General features: G+C 34.2%; 1 protein-coding gene across 1 annotated transcript in view; it reads left to right on the forward strand.

Annotated features, from left to right (window-relative positions):
- LOC116346618 (cell wall protein RBR3) overlaps positions 1-20,112 on the forward strand; it is a 40,685-nt gene that overhangs the window by 12,565 nt on the left and 8,008 nt on the right. Inside the window, exons 2-4 of the mRNA XM_031776778.1 lie at positions 1,539-2,465; positions 11,094-11,271; positions 13,100-13,231. Coding sequence (XP_031632638.1) covers positions 2,439-2,465; positions 11,094-11,271; positions 13,100-13,231 — 337 coding nt within the window. The 5' untranslated portion in view covers positions 1,539-2,438. The remainder of the gene's footprint in view (positions 1-1,538; positions 2,466-11,093; positions 11,272-13,099; positions 13,232-20,112) is intronic.

Here is a 20,112-nt window from a genome sequence, read left to right on the forward strand (position 1 = left end):
CGCATTCTTATGCAAGCATAAGAAGTATTGCCATAGTATGTTGTTTAACGCTTCGATACACATCGGAAATGAAATGTCAGTAAAAAAAAAAACAAAAGAAATATCTAAAACCGATTATTGTTATTACCATAGACATTTTTCATAAACAAAATGAACAACAACAACAATAAGAAAGCAACACAACAATTTCATTCTTTTAAATCGAATGTACGGTGTTCAACAGTTGATTGGCCGGTCGAAAAAAAACGAGTCAAGTATTTTGATTTGATTGTTGTCAGGACGTAATAAAAAAGCAAAGATGTTGAGCATGTCAATCCAATTGAAATTGTGTGTGTTGTACACATAAGTATTGATGAAAATCGGTCGGCGTCGTAATGAAAAGCGAAAACATCACTATTGATATGTCTTGGCGTATTGTCATTGGCGGTCAGGGAAATATGCAATTGATGAAATTTTTTTATTTCTACAATCACACGCACACATCCGTTTGTGTTCTTGGAAATCTCCATTGATCATTGCATATAAGAATTGTTGAATGCGGTATGTGCAATTTCCAATGGAATGCTTAACCAATGTGAAGCAAGCACAATGCGAAATTGAGAGTCGAGTTTTTCTTTCAAATGAACAAAAAGCAAAGAATTTATTGTATCTTTTGAACATTCTTCGGGTAATTTTCATTCAAACGAATAAGATTGCACATTCACATCATACCTTGAATCGTGATCAATTTGCACTAAAAGAAAAGAAAATCAATGCATGCGCACCTATGAAATACACTTGTACATTGTGTGTTGCGTGTCGGGTCCACTTTGCCTCCCCGACAGTTTCAGTTTTACTCGAACTCAATCGAACGCAATGTTTTTGGTCCGAATCAGAGAAGAAAAAAAAATGTGCGCAATGCTAATTGTTTTGTAAACAAGCGTGATGATTGGTGTTGGGATTTGAAACAAATAGTCGTATTCAAATTGTTATGAATTACGCACATTATTTCATCGCTTGCGGTTGTGTGCATGTTCATGCGGTTATTCATTAATCATATATGTGATGAGTGTCTTTGCTGTAACACCCGTCAAAATCAAATTGAAGGAACCAACACATTTATTTTCACTGACTGTGCATGACTATGAGACGTCTATTGTTTCATTTTTTCTATTGTATGGGAAGAGGGATGCATCACATTTCTCCGAGTACGCTTTCATATTCCAAAAGAACGAATTATGATTTGGTCTTTTCAATACACAATAAAGCACAATGGAAATTATATTAAAACTCAAACCGATCTGAATTGCCACACGAACGGTCAACCAATCTAAAAAAAATTTCATATAAATGCAAGACAATAATAATATAAGACCAGACAACTGGTGAACATCATTGATTTTAACAAAGAATTTGAACAAACCGATGCACATCATTTTCCAAGATTATCTCAAACATATTTTAGTTGATTCGAATTTACATTTATTTTATTCACTTACATACCAACATCTTTTTCACATTTCTCTCACTCACCATCGCCAAACCAATTTATATTTTAGATAAGTATATTATGTAATTGGCGACCGTCATCAACCATACCAAGTGCCTGGAAATCGCGAAAAATCATCTGGACGAAGAGTCACCGAGAACGGAAAATCAATATTGTACCATCGAAAGAAAACATAAACTGAAAGAGAATTAACTACGACATTCTTCTGATTTTCATCATACTGAGGAGAATATCAGGACAGTGCAACATCAACGACCAATCGTAAAGTGAACAAATCGGGAAAACATACGAGATCGAACGACATATCGAATCAAACATTTCGATCGTAAAGTGAATTGATCGGTTTGTTTTTTTTTTGTTTTCTGCTGTGTGTCTGTACATATTATTGAGTTTTGTGCTACGATTTGTATGCGTTTTTATGTATGTTTGTCATTGAACTCGCCAATAGTTATTTTTGTGTGCAAAAAGATACATTTAAGCAACCATCTTGCATAATAATAGAATAGTTGTAATTTTTAAACTGCATTTCAAGCATACAAACATACGCACACAAAAGTTCGACCTGAACTCAACGTATCGAATGCAATCTCTTCGAAGCAGTCAAATTAAAATCCGATACTAATAAAAATAAGCTAATTGAGCGAAAATAACAAGCGCGCACAAAACAACAACAAATTTAAAAAAAAAGAAAAAAAGAGACAACATTCATACACCGCTAACAAAATACCATAATCGGGTGAACAGAATAAAAGACAATTGGACACGAAAAAAAGAAAAATACAAAATACCGAACAAACTAAAAACAAATAGTAAAACAAAGTAACGACACAAAGCGAAAATACCATCTCAATATCGGTGGACGACGACGAAGACAGTACACCAACCATACTTAACTGTGCGGCAGCGTTAGATCAGTTTGACGAGGCGGTCGGTGATCGTGAAAGCGAAAATGGAATTTCACTGGAAGTATTTACTGGTAAGTATTCTATTATTATAGAGGTAAATTATGTTGGTACAATCTTTTTGCAATTCATCATGTTTTGCCATGATTGTGTTGTTGTTGTTACCGTTTTATTTATTTGTCGTTGTTGGTATTTTTTTAACATATGTTCGGTTTGTTTGTTATACACATTGTTTTTGCTGAAGCACTCGGCCAATTTCTATAACAACAAACTAACAAACCAAAGCAGACAAGGAAGCACGTCAATAATTGTATCAATCAACTGTTGTTATTCTATGGTCCGTGTATAGATTAGATTAAGCCGGTTCAGAGTTTAACGATGTTGATATTTATAGTATGCACAGTGCACACACACACACACATTAATATGTAGCTAGACATATAGATACAGCAAACAATCATTGCGCGCCGGTGTACAAAACTATTGGTGAAGGGCGTAACGGTTAATTACGATGAAAACCGTATGAAACGCACAATATATACAGTATATATACACCGTGGTACGTTAACGTTAAAAAAAGGTCTTGAACTTAAGTTATCAAACCAATTTTCATCAACCAACCGAATTAATTTGTATTCACATAAATCATATCATCACATCGTTTTCATCCGTCATCTTCGAGATAATCAGTTTTACAAGCAAAGTATACACCTCTTTATTATTCTCTATTTCCTTTTCAATCAGCAATTAGATGCAGTTTGACGAACCATTTATCTCAAGCATTTTTCATGATTCACAACACACACCACTGTCGCATTGATCATGTTTTATTTCATTATTTTTAATAACGACAAAATTAATAATGAATTATTATTTAGAATTATATCGAAGCAACGATGAACTCGATCACGGGACTCTCTCGTTAGATCATCAATGTACAGTTAGATTGATTTGACCAAACAAATGTAATCGATTGCATAATTCAACTCGATCATGAACAAGAGATTGAACTGATTTTAAATAAAAATAAAAATAAAGCTTGGCAACAAACCAAAACTAATTGAAACTACTTATGGAGACGATAAATAATTTTGTGTACTAGATCATTTGAAATGTGTACTTTTTCGAGCTTTCAAACTTTTTTCGGAACCTTTAACACAATTTGTTCACATTATGAATGTGGTTCACGTTGTTAAAATTCAAAACGAGTGAAATATGTTCATTTTATCACGAGTTTTCGATGAGAAGCATTAAATAATTGTGTTCAATTATTTTCGTTGAAAGTAGCATCACCACTTACAAACAATTCGTAAATAATTCTCTTTAAATTTAGTTCAAACCTCATGTTGCCGGCCTAGCAGCTATCTTTTAAGGTTGACGGTTTAAAAACAAATGATCAAAAATGGAGCAAATGTAAATAGTGTGTTTAAAACCAGCGGTGTCTTGCCTTTCAAAAAGGGATAATAAACAATAAAGCTTAATCACACATTGGTGGTGTTCGTTTTGTATCAATTTGTGTGTGTGTGTGTGTATGTTTAATTACGGTGCAAATCGAACGGTTTCACACATATACACGTGCAAAATGTCGTGTGTAGAATTGACCGATTATTTTTCATTTCGATTCTCATTTCGGAAATGCGATGAATTTGCCAAAGAAAGTTGTACATTTGTTGAAAACACCGTTAGTTGTTGCCTCTTATGTCAATATTCGGTCGGTGTGTACATATTTAAATCAGATTATTTCTCAAAAAAATCACGGGCGCTAGTAAAATAAACACGTTAGCGAGAGAGAAACGAATGGAATAAGACAAGACACAAAATACAAGCACCAAATCGAAATCGAATTTGTAATAATAAAATGAAAACAGTTCAAAATGTAACGACACAAAAGACGGTATTAAAAAACAATGGGAAAGTCTTTTTTGTTGTTTGTGGTTGTTGTTGTTGTATCAGTTTATATCCATTAAGAATAAAGAATTGGATTAAACGGTGTAGTATGTGCTAGGGGCAGAGCAGTACTAGAATAATCATTTTTGTTTAAAGTAATTCTATGTTGTGAGTAGTAATCGATATTAATCCATAGTAATACACACTTATGTAAATTCTAACAGCAGTGCAATGACGTTTCATGTGTACGTTGTGTATGACATTTGCTAGACATAAAGCGATCGCAGTATATTTCGGATGAGACATTTTATTGTTAAAAAATGGAAAATATCGAATTTAATTTAATAAATATCGAATAAATTGTTTCAATCCGCAATATACGACGATCGATTTATTCCTAACAAATGTAATACACAACATACACATGAAACGTCATTGCACTGCTGTTAGAATTTACACAAGTGTGTATTACTGCGGATTAATATGGATTACTACTCACAACATAGAATTACTTTAAACGAAAATTATTATTCTAGTACTGCTCTGCCCCTAGAGTATGTGTGTAATGCGCGCGACCGGTTCGAATGTGAGTGCATTGAAAACATTTCAATTCGGAACTAGCGTGTGCCCCGCTTTTTTCCGTTCGTTCATTTAATTTCCATTTATTCTTTTATATCAATTTATGTTATCACTCTTTTTTTTGTTGGTTCTCTCTTCCTCTCGCTCTCTCATTCGGACCATGGCGGTTTCCAACTAGGTTTGCGTGCACTCGAGTCATGTTCAATTTTCATCGATAAAGTCTTGATTCTTTTTTTTTTTGTGTTTAGCGAATAACCAATTCATGAGCCAGTCAGATTGACAAAACAAAGAAATCATGTCACAGTCGTAGAAGCACACAAAACACAGAGTTACTGAAAATGGAAGAGAGAATTAGAACTAAAGAAAAATAGATGTCGGTTGGTTTGGCCGGGGCAGCGGTGCAAAAGCACATATGCACAATGTGCTCAATTCAAATTAGCCTTGTTCTTGTTAGTCACAGACCCAATTTTTGTATTGTATTCCCAAATCGCGATTATTCGTTTCGAGGCAAGGCTTTTTGGCCAGCCATTTCGTGCCTTTTTATTTACTCTCTCTCTTACTAGTAGTTTTAGTACCGTTATCTTCCTCCCATTTCTAATTTTAAATATATGAACTAGCATTTAAGCGTATCACACGGAGAAAGATGAAGAGAAAGAGAAAGAGAGAGAGAGAGAAGACTGAAGAAAGATATAAAGGGAAAATAAAAAGCACTTAGTATCTCGTTAAACGCCAAATGGCAATTTTGTTTCCGCTGCATTTTATGAAATACAAAAAACAACCACATGATACTTTTACCCAATAAAAGCGATTAGTCTTACATTAAACGATCATTAACGGCGTAATTGATTTTATTTCGTGAATATAGTTGCGAGGTATTTGACTGTTACCTTCTCTATATTTTCTTTTTTCTTTTCTTAACTAGCTGAAGGTATGTAGTACGCATTTTCAAGGAGTGAGCTAAGTGTGTACCAATACGTTTTTATAAAGCGGTAATAAATAATGGCCGAAAGGCTTTTCAATTTAGGATAAAATCATGGGAAAAATGAAACCGAAAACATTAATTACAAATCGGGTATTGAGTTATCGATTAGAAAAATCTAATTTCACTGAATTTCACTGGAAGGCATAGAAAAGGTTAAAACATTACAATTGCATCGTTCACTTCTGTTCTATTCGATTTGGTTTCGAGGAAGAAGAAGACGAACCGGATACCGAAGCACGGGCACACGATGGAAAAAACTAAAACGAAAATTCGCACATTGATCCTATCGGTCAATGCGATAGACGTTGCGTTCAATTGAGAATGTACATGTCGAATTGGAAAAACATGTTCCATATTCTCGGTTAAGGCAAGAAATAAAGAAAGGAGAAGGAGAGAAAAAAACTAACATAACATTACCGTCGATAAGATCGGAGGAAAAAAGAAATGCTAAAGTCGGCAATTAATTTTCACATAGAATTCATGTAGTCAACACACACACACATATATATACAAAAGAACAATTGTAAATCGAATGCATAAGCGCGCGCGTGATATCGAAATAGAAAATTTATTCATCAAATCCGAAAGTAGAGTTTCTTTTAATCCAAATAATTTGATAACGATCAGCACACTATTTTGTTTGTTTTATTTTTTTCTTCTCCATTTGCACGGTTGTTTGATGAGCGATCTACTTGATTCCTTTTCTCAAATTGCAGTCCTCTTGCGGTTCAAGAAAACATTGCCCACATCGCTGAGTCGGATGCAATCGAGCGAAATCGAGTCGAATGCAAACACAATACGTTGTTCGAATTGAAATCGAAACGAAATTATGCGAATGATGATGGTAAGAAAGTATATAAAAGTTCTAATGTCGACCTGATTCATCTGCATACATTTCAATTATATGGCATTTAAAAAAAAAAACAGTGCACTCTGCAGTGGCAACCGCAACCACGCGCGCGCAAAAGTGAATAAAAACAGCAAATAAAAAAGAAAAGAAATGACCGACCGACACACGGTGGAAACAAGAGAGATGCAAGTGAGAAAAGAAAAAGTTCCACTGATTCAACTAGCTGATTTTCGATTCGGCCAAATGTCAAATGAATGCTCGAAAATAGTGAAAAATTAAAGAAAAAAGAGCATCCGTCCTCTTAAAATCGTGATCGACTTAACATAGAAATTAACATGAAATATGTAATCGATATGCCCGTGAATTCGATCGAGAGAGTGAGATCGGCGCACTGATGTGCATACCAAGAGCAAAACGAAAAGAAAAAGACGAAATTGCTATCTAAGCAAAGAGAGCGATGGTTTTTTCTTCTTTTTGTTTTGCTTCTTTGGTGGTGTGTAAAATACACCTACCAGAGCCCAGCAGCGGTTTATTGAATAAAATGATTGAGCCCATTTTTTTTTTATTAATCCTCATTCCATAGGCAAGCTCAAAGAATGAAATTGAAATACCAAATGCGCGATGACTTTGGAATTCTTCGAGCATCGGCTGTGATAGTAGTTGTTGCCGCTGATCTTTTTCGAGTTACTGATCACATTGCTTTCATGTTACACTTTTGGCTTGTTACGCTCATAATTTCATAGATGCTGCCGTTTGGCTTCGTTTTCTTTTTCTCATCTGAATGATTAAATTTCATTTAGACTTTTAGTTTAGATGGACACTTTGATTTCCCTCTCTGTCTTTCTTTCTCTTTGATTCGTTCAGTTTATTTCGATCCATCATTTGATGCGCGCCGGTTGGAATAGATTCCTATTTGGAAATCAGCTAACTGAATCGTTCCTAGGCTATACGAGTGTTTGTGCGCTCGCGCGCGTACGCGCTCAAAGAAACAAAATGGAAAGTTGTTATTTGTTTTTCTCTCACACTCTTTTGTCTTGTTTATATTAGATATATCCGCATTGTTTAACAATTAACGACACACAACTAACTCTCAAGCATATGCGCTTACAAATTGGAATGCGAACATCAAATAATCATAATTTTTGCTTCTTCTTCATTTGAAAAACCAGAGAAAAAAAACCACAAAACTCTCTGTTGGACAATTATTTGTTGATAGTTGTCAAACAAATAAATTACGTTAAAATAAGCCGAAAGGTTAAAAATAAATGATCTGAGCCCATTTGTTTTAAATCATTCTTTCGTTTTTTCCCCATCAAAAACAACAACAACGATGACGGTGTTGAACTAAATACATCAAACGACGGAATCTGCTCTCTCGTTGCCAGTAGAAATTGAAATTGCTTGCATTTCATAAATACACACATCAAAAATAGAAGACACGCACACAAACTTGCGACCACTCGAAATAATTTTGATAGGTATTTTGTTATTTGCGGTGAAAATGTTCTAATTTCAAATCAACGTGTGTGAAACAAACAACTAGATGCGTTACTTACACTATCAATTCGGTGCATTTGGTGCATACAACATGTCATGGTGCAAAAATTGTGCGCTTGACCCATATTGAAGTCACACTCGTGCGCTTACTTGAACACACACACGGCGTGCTACTCGAAATATAAACTCAGCGCCACATATTATACATAAATTTGTTGTTATTATTATTATTTTCATTCTTTATCACTATTTTCTCTTGACATAGTATGGATATTGGCCTTCATATCTGGTACACAAATAAGTAGGCTTGAGATTTTTTTTCTTCTTTCTTTCATTTTAATTTTTAAATAAATATTTCGTCGTTATGCGTTTGTAGTTCAACTTCAACATATTCACATACATACACAATGGTCATTTTGGTCATTTACAATTGCAAATGCTTATGTGCGCGCGCACACACACAAAAAGAAATAGTCATTCAACCAGTATTAAATGACATGAGAAGAGGAATAAAATGCGTTTTAAGTGTGTGAAAAATACACTTAATCGAAATTGTTGCATGTGCTTCTTTTGAATTTAGCTTACCTTTTCAACCGTGCTATGAGATATGTAAAGATGTCCGCATCGAAGAAGCTTTGCCGAGTAGCTCACAGTTGAAGTTTGTGATGCTTACGAAAACCAGATATTCCGATATTCTTAATAATGATGATGATTGAATCTATATGTTCTTGAATATTTGCCGTATCTAATGCGTTTCATCTTTGAAAGAAAATGGTCTCACTCACGGATAGTTCATGTGCAGTTGCAATACAGTCGCTGTGCAGTTGCAATACAGTCGCTGTGCAGTTGCAATACAGTTTTGCCAGTGCAAAACAACTCGATCTTTACAATAAATCACATCAAATGCACTCGTTAAACGTAGATACGATGCAAATATTATTCATAAAATCAAGTATTAAAAAAGTGCATCGCAACATCTTTATATGAATTAAAAAAGAGGCAAAGAAGTAACCACAAAAATTAAAGCAAATTGGAATGTGGAATGAAATAAAAGAGAGAGAGAGAGAGAGAGAGAGAGACAAAAAAAACTAAATTAAAATGGATTGACGAATGCCCGCCAATTTTGCCTATTTTATTTGTGGTTTATCACCACGGGGTCTATATGTAAAATATGCTCGAACTCGTCAAAATAAAACATAAAACAGCAAGAAATTGACCACGGAAAATACTTAAAAAAGCGTGTACATGAGTGCACATGAAAAGAGTTGTTATGAAATTGTGAACAAACATAGAATTGCCATTACCATAGGCTATTTTACATAAGTTGCACATGTGCATTCGATGTGCCGCTTCTGAGTGTATCCAATCGTATCTTTCTCTCTATCACTCCGTTTTTTTCGCGCAGTTTTCATCTCGGCCAATTTTTTGAAGGCCATTCGATTTGTATAAATACAATCGCGCACTGATCTCAAAACATCGGCATCAAAATTCTGAACATGTTTTTGTCCAGTTCAAAGTCAACGCTTAGCAAACGGTTTGGCATACAACATCAACTTCAATTCATTGCAATAAATAATCATAGAAAAATGAAATTGTTTACACATTGCGGACAATTGCACACCGACAACCGATCATACGGGCCAGTGTTCCCGAATCCAACGTAGAAATTGTTACGCGAAAGATGAACAAAATAGTAAAGACAATCGTGTGAGGAATGTAGAATGGAGAAATTGTCCAAGCAACCTAGAAAAGAATTTCAAAGTAAAAAACAAAACACACGATGAGATTAGATTGAGAATGGAATATAAAAAAAACGAATGAACATCAACAATCGTTGTCATTTGCATCTAATGCTCATCATTTAAGCTCTTTAACTCTGTGCTGAACGAACAGAAACTTGTTGTAGAGATACGAAGAACCTTGTATATCAACGTCATTTAGATAAACAATTCACCGTCGAGAGAGAATTAAATGAAATTAAAATATGTTATTGTTTAATAGCTTTCCCGGTGGGTTTTCTGATCGTTGTTGTCGGTCTTCAAAATGGACTTTTCCTCCATGTAATTCATATGATATATTGGATTTTTCTTTTTATTATTCGTCGTGTTTTTTTTCTCTCTCTTTTATTCATTTTGCTTTTATTTCGTAGACATAAACTACTGACGTTAATAGCTATTTCAAACGATGTATGAAATGACATTTTAAATGCTTATTTACGTCAAATTTATTCATAATCCAACACGATCATACGGTTTTTTTTGTTGTTCATGGTGAAGAATACTTTTTTGTTGTTATTCTTCCATAGTGCTGATGCACACACCATGCCGATGGGCAATTTATGTGAATGCAGCATGCGCACTTGTGATATGATTAAAGGTTCCACATTTCAATCTCTTTAAAAAATCAGATCCCTTTAGATTTGTGCACCACATGCGCTGTAAAATCATTCGAAAGTACCGACCATGTGGCCTTTACTTATGCAGTTCTTTATTTGTTGTTGTTGTTTTTAATTGAATTTTTTTTACTCATCCAAGATCTAATGATTAAGCCCTTGTCTGCTCTTTAGTTAATGCTTAGACGATAGAATTCATGCGAGACGCAAAATTGAATAATCACATATGATGAGAATTCGAAATTGAATTTTGAACTTCATGGTAAAGATGATTTGAAAATACATATAGAGTCACAGAGAGAGAGCTCAAATTCAAAATGCGTTTGAAATAAATCGAATTCCAAAGCAATGATGAATTGTTTATTTAATATATGTAGAAAATGGTTTTCGGTCATACGACCTGTCAAATATTTGAGTAATATAAAAACAAATTTAAATAATAAAATTGATTCGTAACGTCAAAAATCCATTTAAAAAAAATGTTTCGATTTGATTTTGTGTATTTTTCTTTTTAGATAATGGCATCACTGGCATCACTGTCAATGTGTCAAACAACGGTAGTTGAATTGGGAGCACGATGTGGACACGATATGGATTGTACGGACACAATTAAATATAGCCAATGTTCAATGGCCGGATTTTGTGAGTGCAAACCATTCTATGCTCAATTTAATGACAGCAGTTGCGTTCAAGGTATGTATTTGCCATTGTCAGTTCATTATTTCAATTAGAAAAGTGCTTAGGAAAAATGGGAAAAGAAATTGGTATGATAAAAAAAAAGAGTTACGAACTAAATGTGATCGTGCTAATTAAATTAACCATAGCATCACAAGAACCTTTTTAAAACGATGCAGTCGGCAAAAAGTACCTTTTTTTCTTCTTACATTCGATCAATCTTAATTTTGTGCATATTTCTATCCGTTGAGAATTTCAAATAACAACGTTAAAAAAAGCACATGCCGAAAATGTCTCTGGGCTTTTTTTCATTCAATCCGCATAATAGATGAACGTCTGTTCAACGCTAATTTTCTACATATATTTTATGTAAACGTTTCCAATATATTTCAAAATACTTTTTATTTGTTTTGTCATTAGTTGTCCTGATTGAAAACAGCTTTTAGTTGACCAAAAGAGAAAGAGGTGTGTAAATAAACACCACAGCCGCGCAATCTTTTTTTTAAATATGCATTCTATCGGTCGGAGAAGAATATTGGAATGAAAAATTAAAGAAAATATAAATATTTACCTTGACTTTGACTCCATTGTGACTGTACGTACGTCCGAATTGTGATTCGAAGTATTTCTCTCTTTTCGTCTTATTAAATGGAAAGAATACAAGGGATATTTTTCATAATTCCATTGAAATCGGCACTAGGTGTGAAATACACATCGTGCACATTGTTCGGCATCACTGCACTTCATCGACGAAACGAGAGAGAGAGAGAGAAAAAGCAACCTCAGAATGCGTTCAAGTATTGATGAAATATAAGTTCTAATGTGCATTCGTCGGCAATGGCAAGATCAGAACAGCAAGATGACGACGATATAGATGACGGCGAAAAAAATTGGATTTGCATGGCAAGAACCATGATGTCGGTGTAAGAAACCAGATAAAGCCGTAACAGAAAACGCTATTTCAAAACACTTATTAAGCCATTCATTATTGGCTGTACATGTGTTTGAAGACGCCGTATTTCATAAATGTTTTAAAATATCTAGCAACATTAAGTTAGCGAACAAACTGAACTTAAACAACAACAACAAAAAAAAAAGAGGAAAAAAACCAATCTCGAACAAAATGTAATAACCACAAGGCATTTTAAAATGCATTGCATTCTCTTTTTTTTTTGTTCGTCAACATAGTCATTGCTGCCACTCATCTCCGTAAACAAAATATAAAAAGATAATAACGAAAAGAAAAACTAGATTCTAATCGAAGAATAACGTTGTAATTTGTTAGATCGCACGAAGGAACATGCCGTGCACCCGTTTATTTCTAATATGAAAAACGACAATTTCCCATTCGGATTTTTCATTAACATTATTAGCACAGTCGTTGGAAGTTGTCAATGATGTCTTCTTCATTGTCATCGTTCATTGTATTGAACTACAAATTCTGTCAACATTTTTTTTTCGATTAGCGTGATTGTTTGTAATTCGTCGCACGCAATATTGCGGATAACGTGTATTGGTTTTTTACCTAAACATTTTATTTGGATCAATTTGGCAATTCTTTTCGATGCGCTCACGCTCTCTGTCTCAATTTCGTTCGAACGAAACGGTGATTCTTTGCTGTGCTGTCGTGGGAAATTTTCAAGAATTTCATGTCCATACACAAACACATTCACCCATTGAATGAAGAAAAAAAAACATATTTTTCCCAATGTATTTAAATTGATTTGTTATTTTTATTTCAAAGAAAAGCGTTTCCAATATTAAGTACTACTAAATTGTATGTGTGGTTGTTTTGTGCGTTTGTTTTTGTTTCGTTTTTTTATTTTTCTCTTTCAACATTTTGCAGCTCAACTTCTTGGTAACGAGTGTGTGCTGAACGAGCAGTGTTCCATGAAAGTGGCCAATAGTGCTTGTATCGATGGCATGTGTATGTGCTTGGATGGTTTCCTACCGTTTCGAAAACACACTTGCTTGTCACGTAAGTAATCAACATTTGAATTTTACCACTTTTTCTTTTCGTTTTCAAACCTTATTACTATTTATTTCTCTCATACTTCATTACGGATCGATCATCGGTTATTTTTCACACCCATTTGCGACGTTTTTATGAAGAAGGAGAAGAAAGAAAAAAATTGTCATTCTTTTTGTTTGTTTATTTATTTGTCGATTTGAGAGTAATGACGGCTACAACGGCTAAAACATTTGTTGTGGCAAATTCATCCATTATCGGACATATGTTGACGGTCAATATTGAGGTCGGATTTGAGTGTAGTTTTAGTCATTTTCAACGTCGCAATGGACTCAGTTAGTAAAAAATAAACTCAGTTAGTAATTGAAACTCAGTTAGTAAGTATGAATCAACATCAATATACTATCGGTTCAGTTCAATAAATGATACTCACCTACGGGTTATCACAGCGGACGGCAGTACGCGCGAGTGACGAAACCACATTAGTGTGTTGAAAAGTCGACTTGTTATATATTCACGTAATTTCCAAATTCTAACCTGGAAGGCCTTTAGCCGCGATTGGTGTATGGTTGGGAAGCCCTTGGGTCATAGATCAAGAAAAAATATCAAAGTTTGAAAATCGGCCCACCTCTCTTCAAAATATGGTCCTTTCAAGAAAAGGGTCAAAATTCAGTTCTATGGCCATAGATGGCACTAAATGAGGTCAAATTTATACCTGAAACATTGGTATTCTGATTCTAGAGCTCAACGATACCTCCAACGTCGAAATCGATCAATCCGTTCGAAAAAAATATCATTTCAAAAATTTCATATGATTTTCCTATAAAAGTCATTTGGTATGTGTGTGCGCAATTTTGTATGCAATAACGGCCATTTTTTCAAACAATATTTGTGGCACCTATACTTGACACACTCAGGGCATATGCATATTCGTTGGAAAGGTCATAAAGTAAGCTATCGAATGGTGCCAATTACGACTTAAAAATTTCAAGTTCAGGTGGCCAAATCGGTCAAAAATCAAAATTTGACCGTCTGGCCGGGGCACATAACGGATATTTTCTCGAAAAAGACTCCTTAGTTTCTTTTGAGAATCTCATCGATTTATGCCCCAAGTCAAAGATAAAAAACAGTGTATACCACACACGACTGAAAATTGATGGCCGTCCCCATTATGAGCCATAATTTATGACATTTGGAGCCAAAAAAACGGAAGGTTGCATTGCGTCATCAGTCCATACTGACAGTAAAAAGAGAGGAATTTCTGCAATGTTTTGAATGTTCAAATGTATATTAAGTTTTTATTCACAGTACACAGAAAAATAATCTATCATTTGTTTTCGTCACAAAATTGATATCAGAAATTTTGTGTTTCATATTTTGGTTTCGTCACTCGCTTCAGAGGTTTTTTATTTGATTTTATATACCAAACTGCCCGTACTTCGTACGAGGGCGTTCAAGAGGGCCGAAAGAATAACGATGGGTCCGATGCGCGATTTCTACATACATTTTTTTGGGAAAATAACATTACAGGTGTTCTCCTGGGATCCTCCCACATAGGTTATGGGGGTGTACATACTTGAATTCAACATAATTTTAAAAAAACACTGCACCCTATTATGCATATAATCTCCGTTCTATTTGACACGAAAATGACCACCAGAATGGGCCAAAACGTTACATTTTTCAACGTTAGAATGTAATAGACCAAGAGCCACTCTAACAAGTAACTTTTTTTTTTGCTTTATGTCAGAAAACTATATTGAACCATGCAGCTAGACATACACTTAACAAATAATTTTACGTCTGTCATTACAGCCACCCACTTCGCGAAATCTGCACTATTATTCGCGGATAGAAAACACATCAATTAATAAAGCGAGCTGCATGTTTGATTTTCTGGAATATATTTTTTCTTTGCTCAAAGATTCTTCGATTAAAATTTCTGCATGAATTTCCGCATTGTTTACAAAATCTGCATGAATGAATTATGTAAAAAAAACTATCAACTTTTTTGTCAGCTTTATGTCTGAAATTCTAAACATCGATTTTTTATCATAAAATAACACTAAATTATAAAAATCTGCACTTAAATACACATATTTATTGTTTTCTGCATAAACAAAATTACATGTTTGTATATATTGAAAACACTCAATATGACACATTGAACGCACTCATTTGAGCTGTCAGGCAACATTTCCATATATACAAACATGTAATTTTGTTCATGCAGAAAACAATAAATATGTGTATTTAAGTGCAGATTTTTATAATTTAGTGTTATTTTATGATAAAAAATCAATGTTTAAAATTTCAGACATAAAGCTGACAAAAAAGTTGATAGTTTTTTTTTACATAATTCATTCATGCAGATTTTGTAAACAATGCGGAATTTCATGCAGAAATTTTAATCGAAGAATCTTTGAGCAAAAACAAAATGTATTCCAGAAAATCAAACATGCAGCTCGTTTTATTAATTGATGTGTTTTCTATCCGCGAATAATAGTGCAGATTTCGCGAAGTGGGTGACTGTAATGACAGACGTAAAATTATTTGTTTAGTGTATGTCTAGCTGCATGGTTCAATATAGTTTTCTGACATAAAGCAAAAAAAAAAGTTACTTGTTGGAGTGGCTCTTGGTCTATAATAAAAACATTACAAATTTGTTTGCTGCATATGTGCATGATTTTATTTATAAATATATCGTGTAAATTGTGTGACACCTCCACGTACCGATCGAAACACTTGAAGCAATATGCACACACATACAGAGGGAGAAATAGAGCCTGTATTGCATAGAAAATCCATTTGGAAGAAACAAAAAGTTGGAACGAGTGTATGTGTGACAAAAGGTGCTAATGTACAATGATATGTGTATGCATTGGTTATCAATTCGATGCTGATACAAATTGTAGAGTAAAAGCATTTAAATAATTCTCGGTAATTATAAATGGGTCATGCATTACTTTCTTATCGATTGACGCAGACCAAATACTATGCATGGGCACAAACACACATGCCGAGTTTATATAAGAGAAAGAGAGACAACCAAAGAAGATAAAGTGAAATAACAGATTGAATGATTGACAACAATGAATTGTGAGATCGGGCATTCCCCACATATTTTCATTGCGTACTTACTGGCATGGACATTTTGAGCAAATCGCTTGGTGAGTGACAATCGTCATATGATCGGTTAGCTCTTTCTCATTGAGTTTGTGATGTAAGATGCCCATATGAATCATGATCAAAACACGAATTTACCGTAGACGTAGAAGACCAAATAAAAAAAGAACAAATCATCTAGATGCACATCATCTTATTGCATACACTCGTAATTTTACAACCCATCCATAAAATGAAGATGTCAATTCATTCACAAAATCCATTAGATTAAACACATTTAACAGTACACATTTTTATTTGTTTTTCGCTATCGTATTCTTTTTCTTGCTCTATCTTCATCTCATTCGATCATTCTTTCTAAACTGTCAAAATTACATTTCGGATAAAAAGGGCATTAGAATGTTATAAGAGAAAAAAACGAAATCGAAATAAAATTGATGAATGTCTTCCGAGAAAAACACAAAACTACAATGATGCTACTCATTTAGTGAAAACGCTTTAGTGTGACAGTATCGGCGTCGAAAGGAAAAAAAATGATTTTAAGATGAAACGAATCGATTTGTATAATAGATAGAGTTGCCACGAAACCGCGGTTATAAATATAGATTTTTAATGAAATAATTGTGGCTAATTAAAAAAAGGAAAGAGAAATGAAATGTTGCCTTAAGGTCAAAGCTGGTTTGCTTAGTCGTGTTGGTGATGTGGTGTCTTTAGAATGTCGTTTGTTTTGGATCAGAATCTCGTACACATTTTCTTTTTGCCGCCTGCATATTTCCACATACAAAAAAAAAACACATTTATTCATGTGAATATTTCGCATCGCAAACATCATATTTCTGTGGATGATGCGATTGATATTGGATAAAAAACTGGTCGCCTAACACGTATGTGCGTTCAAAACGAGAATTCCCAAACACAATTATGTGTGTTTCTCTGTTTTCATCTCTCAATTATCTATCTATATCTTGGTTTCAGAAATTGTAATTGAAGTGCTTAATTTTTACAATCCGATATCGATCGCGCTGTAATGTGTGCATGTTCATTGCATATTCAATTCATCCGTTTGTTTATCATCACGGATGCCATTCACAAGCGATAAGTAAGTCATTGTTGTTTGTCATCGTGTCACACACACACACACACACACACATACACTTGAGTACCGTGCATGAAACTAGCCGATAAATATAAAGTAATAGAAGCTGGTTTACTTTATCAAATGCCGAGATGCAGAAGATGAGAAGTGGATTCTATTGTCGTCAGAATTGTGTGTGCACATTGCATATACACAACGACGAGTTGAAATCGCCATGGGAATAACAGTTGTCTTCTATTTTATTTTCAACTAGTGCGAGCGCACTCGCCTAAGACTTACTCACCGCACTCGCTCAAATATATTCTCATTATATACTTACAATTTGCAAAAACTTGTTTTTGTTTTTATATATTTCCATATCGCAGCATATTCTGTATGAATTGAAAAAATAAAGGGAAAATCGTTAAATTGCAATGAGCACTTGACATGTATTCAAGTCAAATTACAAACAGATGCAGATGAAGTGGCTGCAGTAGAGAAAAACACTATTAAGAAATTATAGCACATTTTATAGATGTGCGAAGAAAACCAAAACACCGAGCTGTCTCTCTCCCTCTCTCTGTCATCATTTTTCAAAGCGGTTACCACTCACTTGGATTTGTCTTAATTCATATTTGTTGGATATATTAAATGAGAAAGTGCATTGCATCAATTCAATAACGGTGCGCACTGTATAATGTAATCACATATCAGACAACTCTTGTCTTTACCAGTGCCGCGCATACAGAATTTAATTCTATATTTGATACACATTTCGTGGAATTCATTAAATTCATTCTTTTTTTTCGTTAATTTGTTTCTTTAATGGATTTTACCATTTTCTCATTGTATCCTAAAGCATATGGAGATCTATGCTATGGTGTAGATATGAAAATTTTGGAATAAAATTTAAGCACTTTAATTGTGGCGTCGTAATCAAAAGCATTTACCATTTTTACACACAGCAAACGAATGCGATGTGATGGAAAATTGCGTGAAAAATTCAAATTGCTCAAACAAAACGGAGAGAAAAGAAATGTCACACAAATATAAAAGATAGATTATCTAAAATGACATTTTAAAGTGAATATAATTTTGATTTGAACGTTTTTGCTTCCATAAAATCATTCAATGGCCAATATAACGGACTGAAATATTAAAAATTAATATTATGAGAACTTTTCATTTCAATTGATCATTACCATGCTGCGATTTGAACAATCTTCCAAAACTGTAATTTAATCGCCGCAAAAGTAACCACACGCATCACTAAACTGAATCAACAAAGAAAAAATCATGATGAATTCGTTGAGGTTGATTGTTTTTCTTTCATCGTTCGTTTGTTCGATAAATTACCAGAGATAAATCTGTTGTATCGTCACTTTTTTTTCCTCTCTCAACAGCCACGATATGTAGTTCATTTGCCAGTAAATCAGTGTGTAATTGTGGCATTTGGTAGATATTTCTTTTAAATCGACACGAACATCACCGTTATACACCGGAAAGATTGCGTGATCGATATCGGTCAGATAATATGTATGGATATGTGCGTGGTAAAGCTTGTAGAATCGCACAATTACACTTGATATTCATGTTGTGTTTACGTCATTCTCTCTCTCTCTCTCTCTCTCTGTCTCTCTCTCTCTCTATTGCTGCTTTTGTTTGCAGATGCATTCGCCTGAAAAACGATTTTGGGTGGTCAATGAACATTGAAATTATGAACACATTAAAGTATCTTCAAATAAAGTGGAATTCTTAATTTAATTTGTCGTTTAACGTTTACTTTTGCTACCTCTAGTGGAAAATTCCGCTGAACGACTCTGAATTGATTGGTGAAAAAGTGATTGATTGTAATGCATTAATTAACAGACATTGGAAATTGAAGTACATTTAAATGACACGAATCCTTCATTCTTGTAACTTGTAACTTTTAACTGGGCGTGAGCACGAGAGTTTTTTTTTCTTTATTTGTCCCATTTATCAAATGAAGTAATTTATATGACATTTGAAATGAAAGTGAATGCATCTAAATGAGCAAAAAACATGGAGATACACAACTACACGCGGCGAATACGTCAAATGTATAGTTCTCATGACCAGAGTTTGATCTCGATTCCATTGTAAATGCGGTCTGAGTGAGTGTTCACAATGTGTTATTCAAAAATATGTGTAATCAATGGCAACACCGGTATTCAACAAAGCTATCTCTAGGCCCACGCCGTATAAAAACAAAAACTCGACCTGATTTTTATTTTTTTCGTTGTATTCAGCATGAGCGTTAGCAAATTTTGAACGGAATTTTATTTTTGTTATTATTGTTGTTTCGTGACGAAATACAAACACTGTCTATTCCAATAACTGGATCCGAAAACAGTGAGACAACCGATTCGATAGATTGTATGAGATCGATTCAAAAGGAAAAAGTTCCGCAAGTAGCTCTCTGAATTATTCTCTCGTGATCGATCTACCTCTCTCCTTTTTCCATGTGATTCTTTTCGGTTTGAAATAAATATTCGTTAAACGTACGAACATTTTGGTATGTATCGCATCGATATTTACCATCGGCATCCGCCAAATGAAGTTTTGTTGGGTGTGGAAAGTATGTGGTGCTACTGTTTGTGTTTTTTGCGCCAGATCCACAAAGAGAGAGAGAGAGAGAGAGAGAGAGAGAGAGAGAGAGAGAGAGAGA

This window comes from Contarinia nasturtii, unplaced genomic scaffold (genome assembly GCF_009176525.2).
Source record: "Contarinia nasturtii isolate CC-2019 unplaced genomic scaffold, AAFC_CNas_1.1 Cnas_scaffold_129, whole genome shotgun sequence".
In the NCBI taxonomy this organism is placed as follows: Eukaryota; Metazoa; Arthropoda; class Insecta; order Diptera; family Cecidomyiidae; genus Contarinia; species Contarinia nasturtii.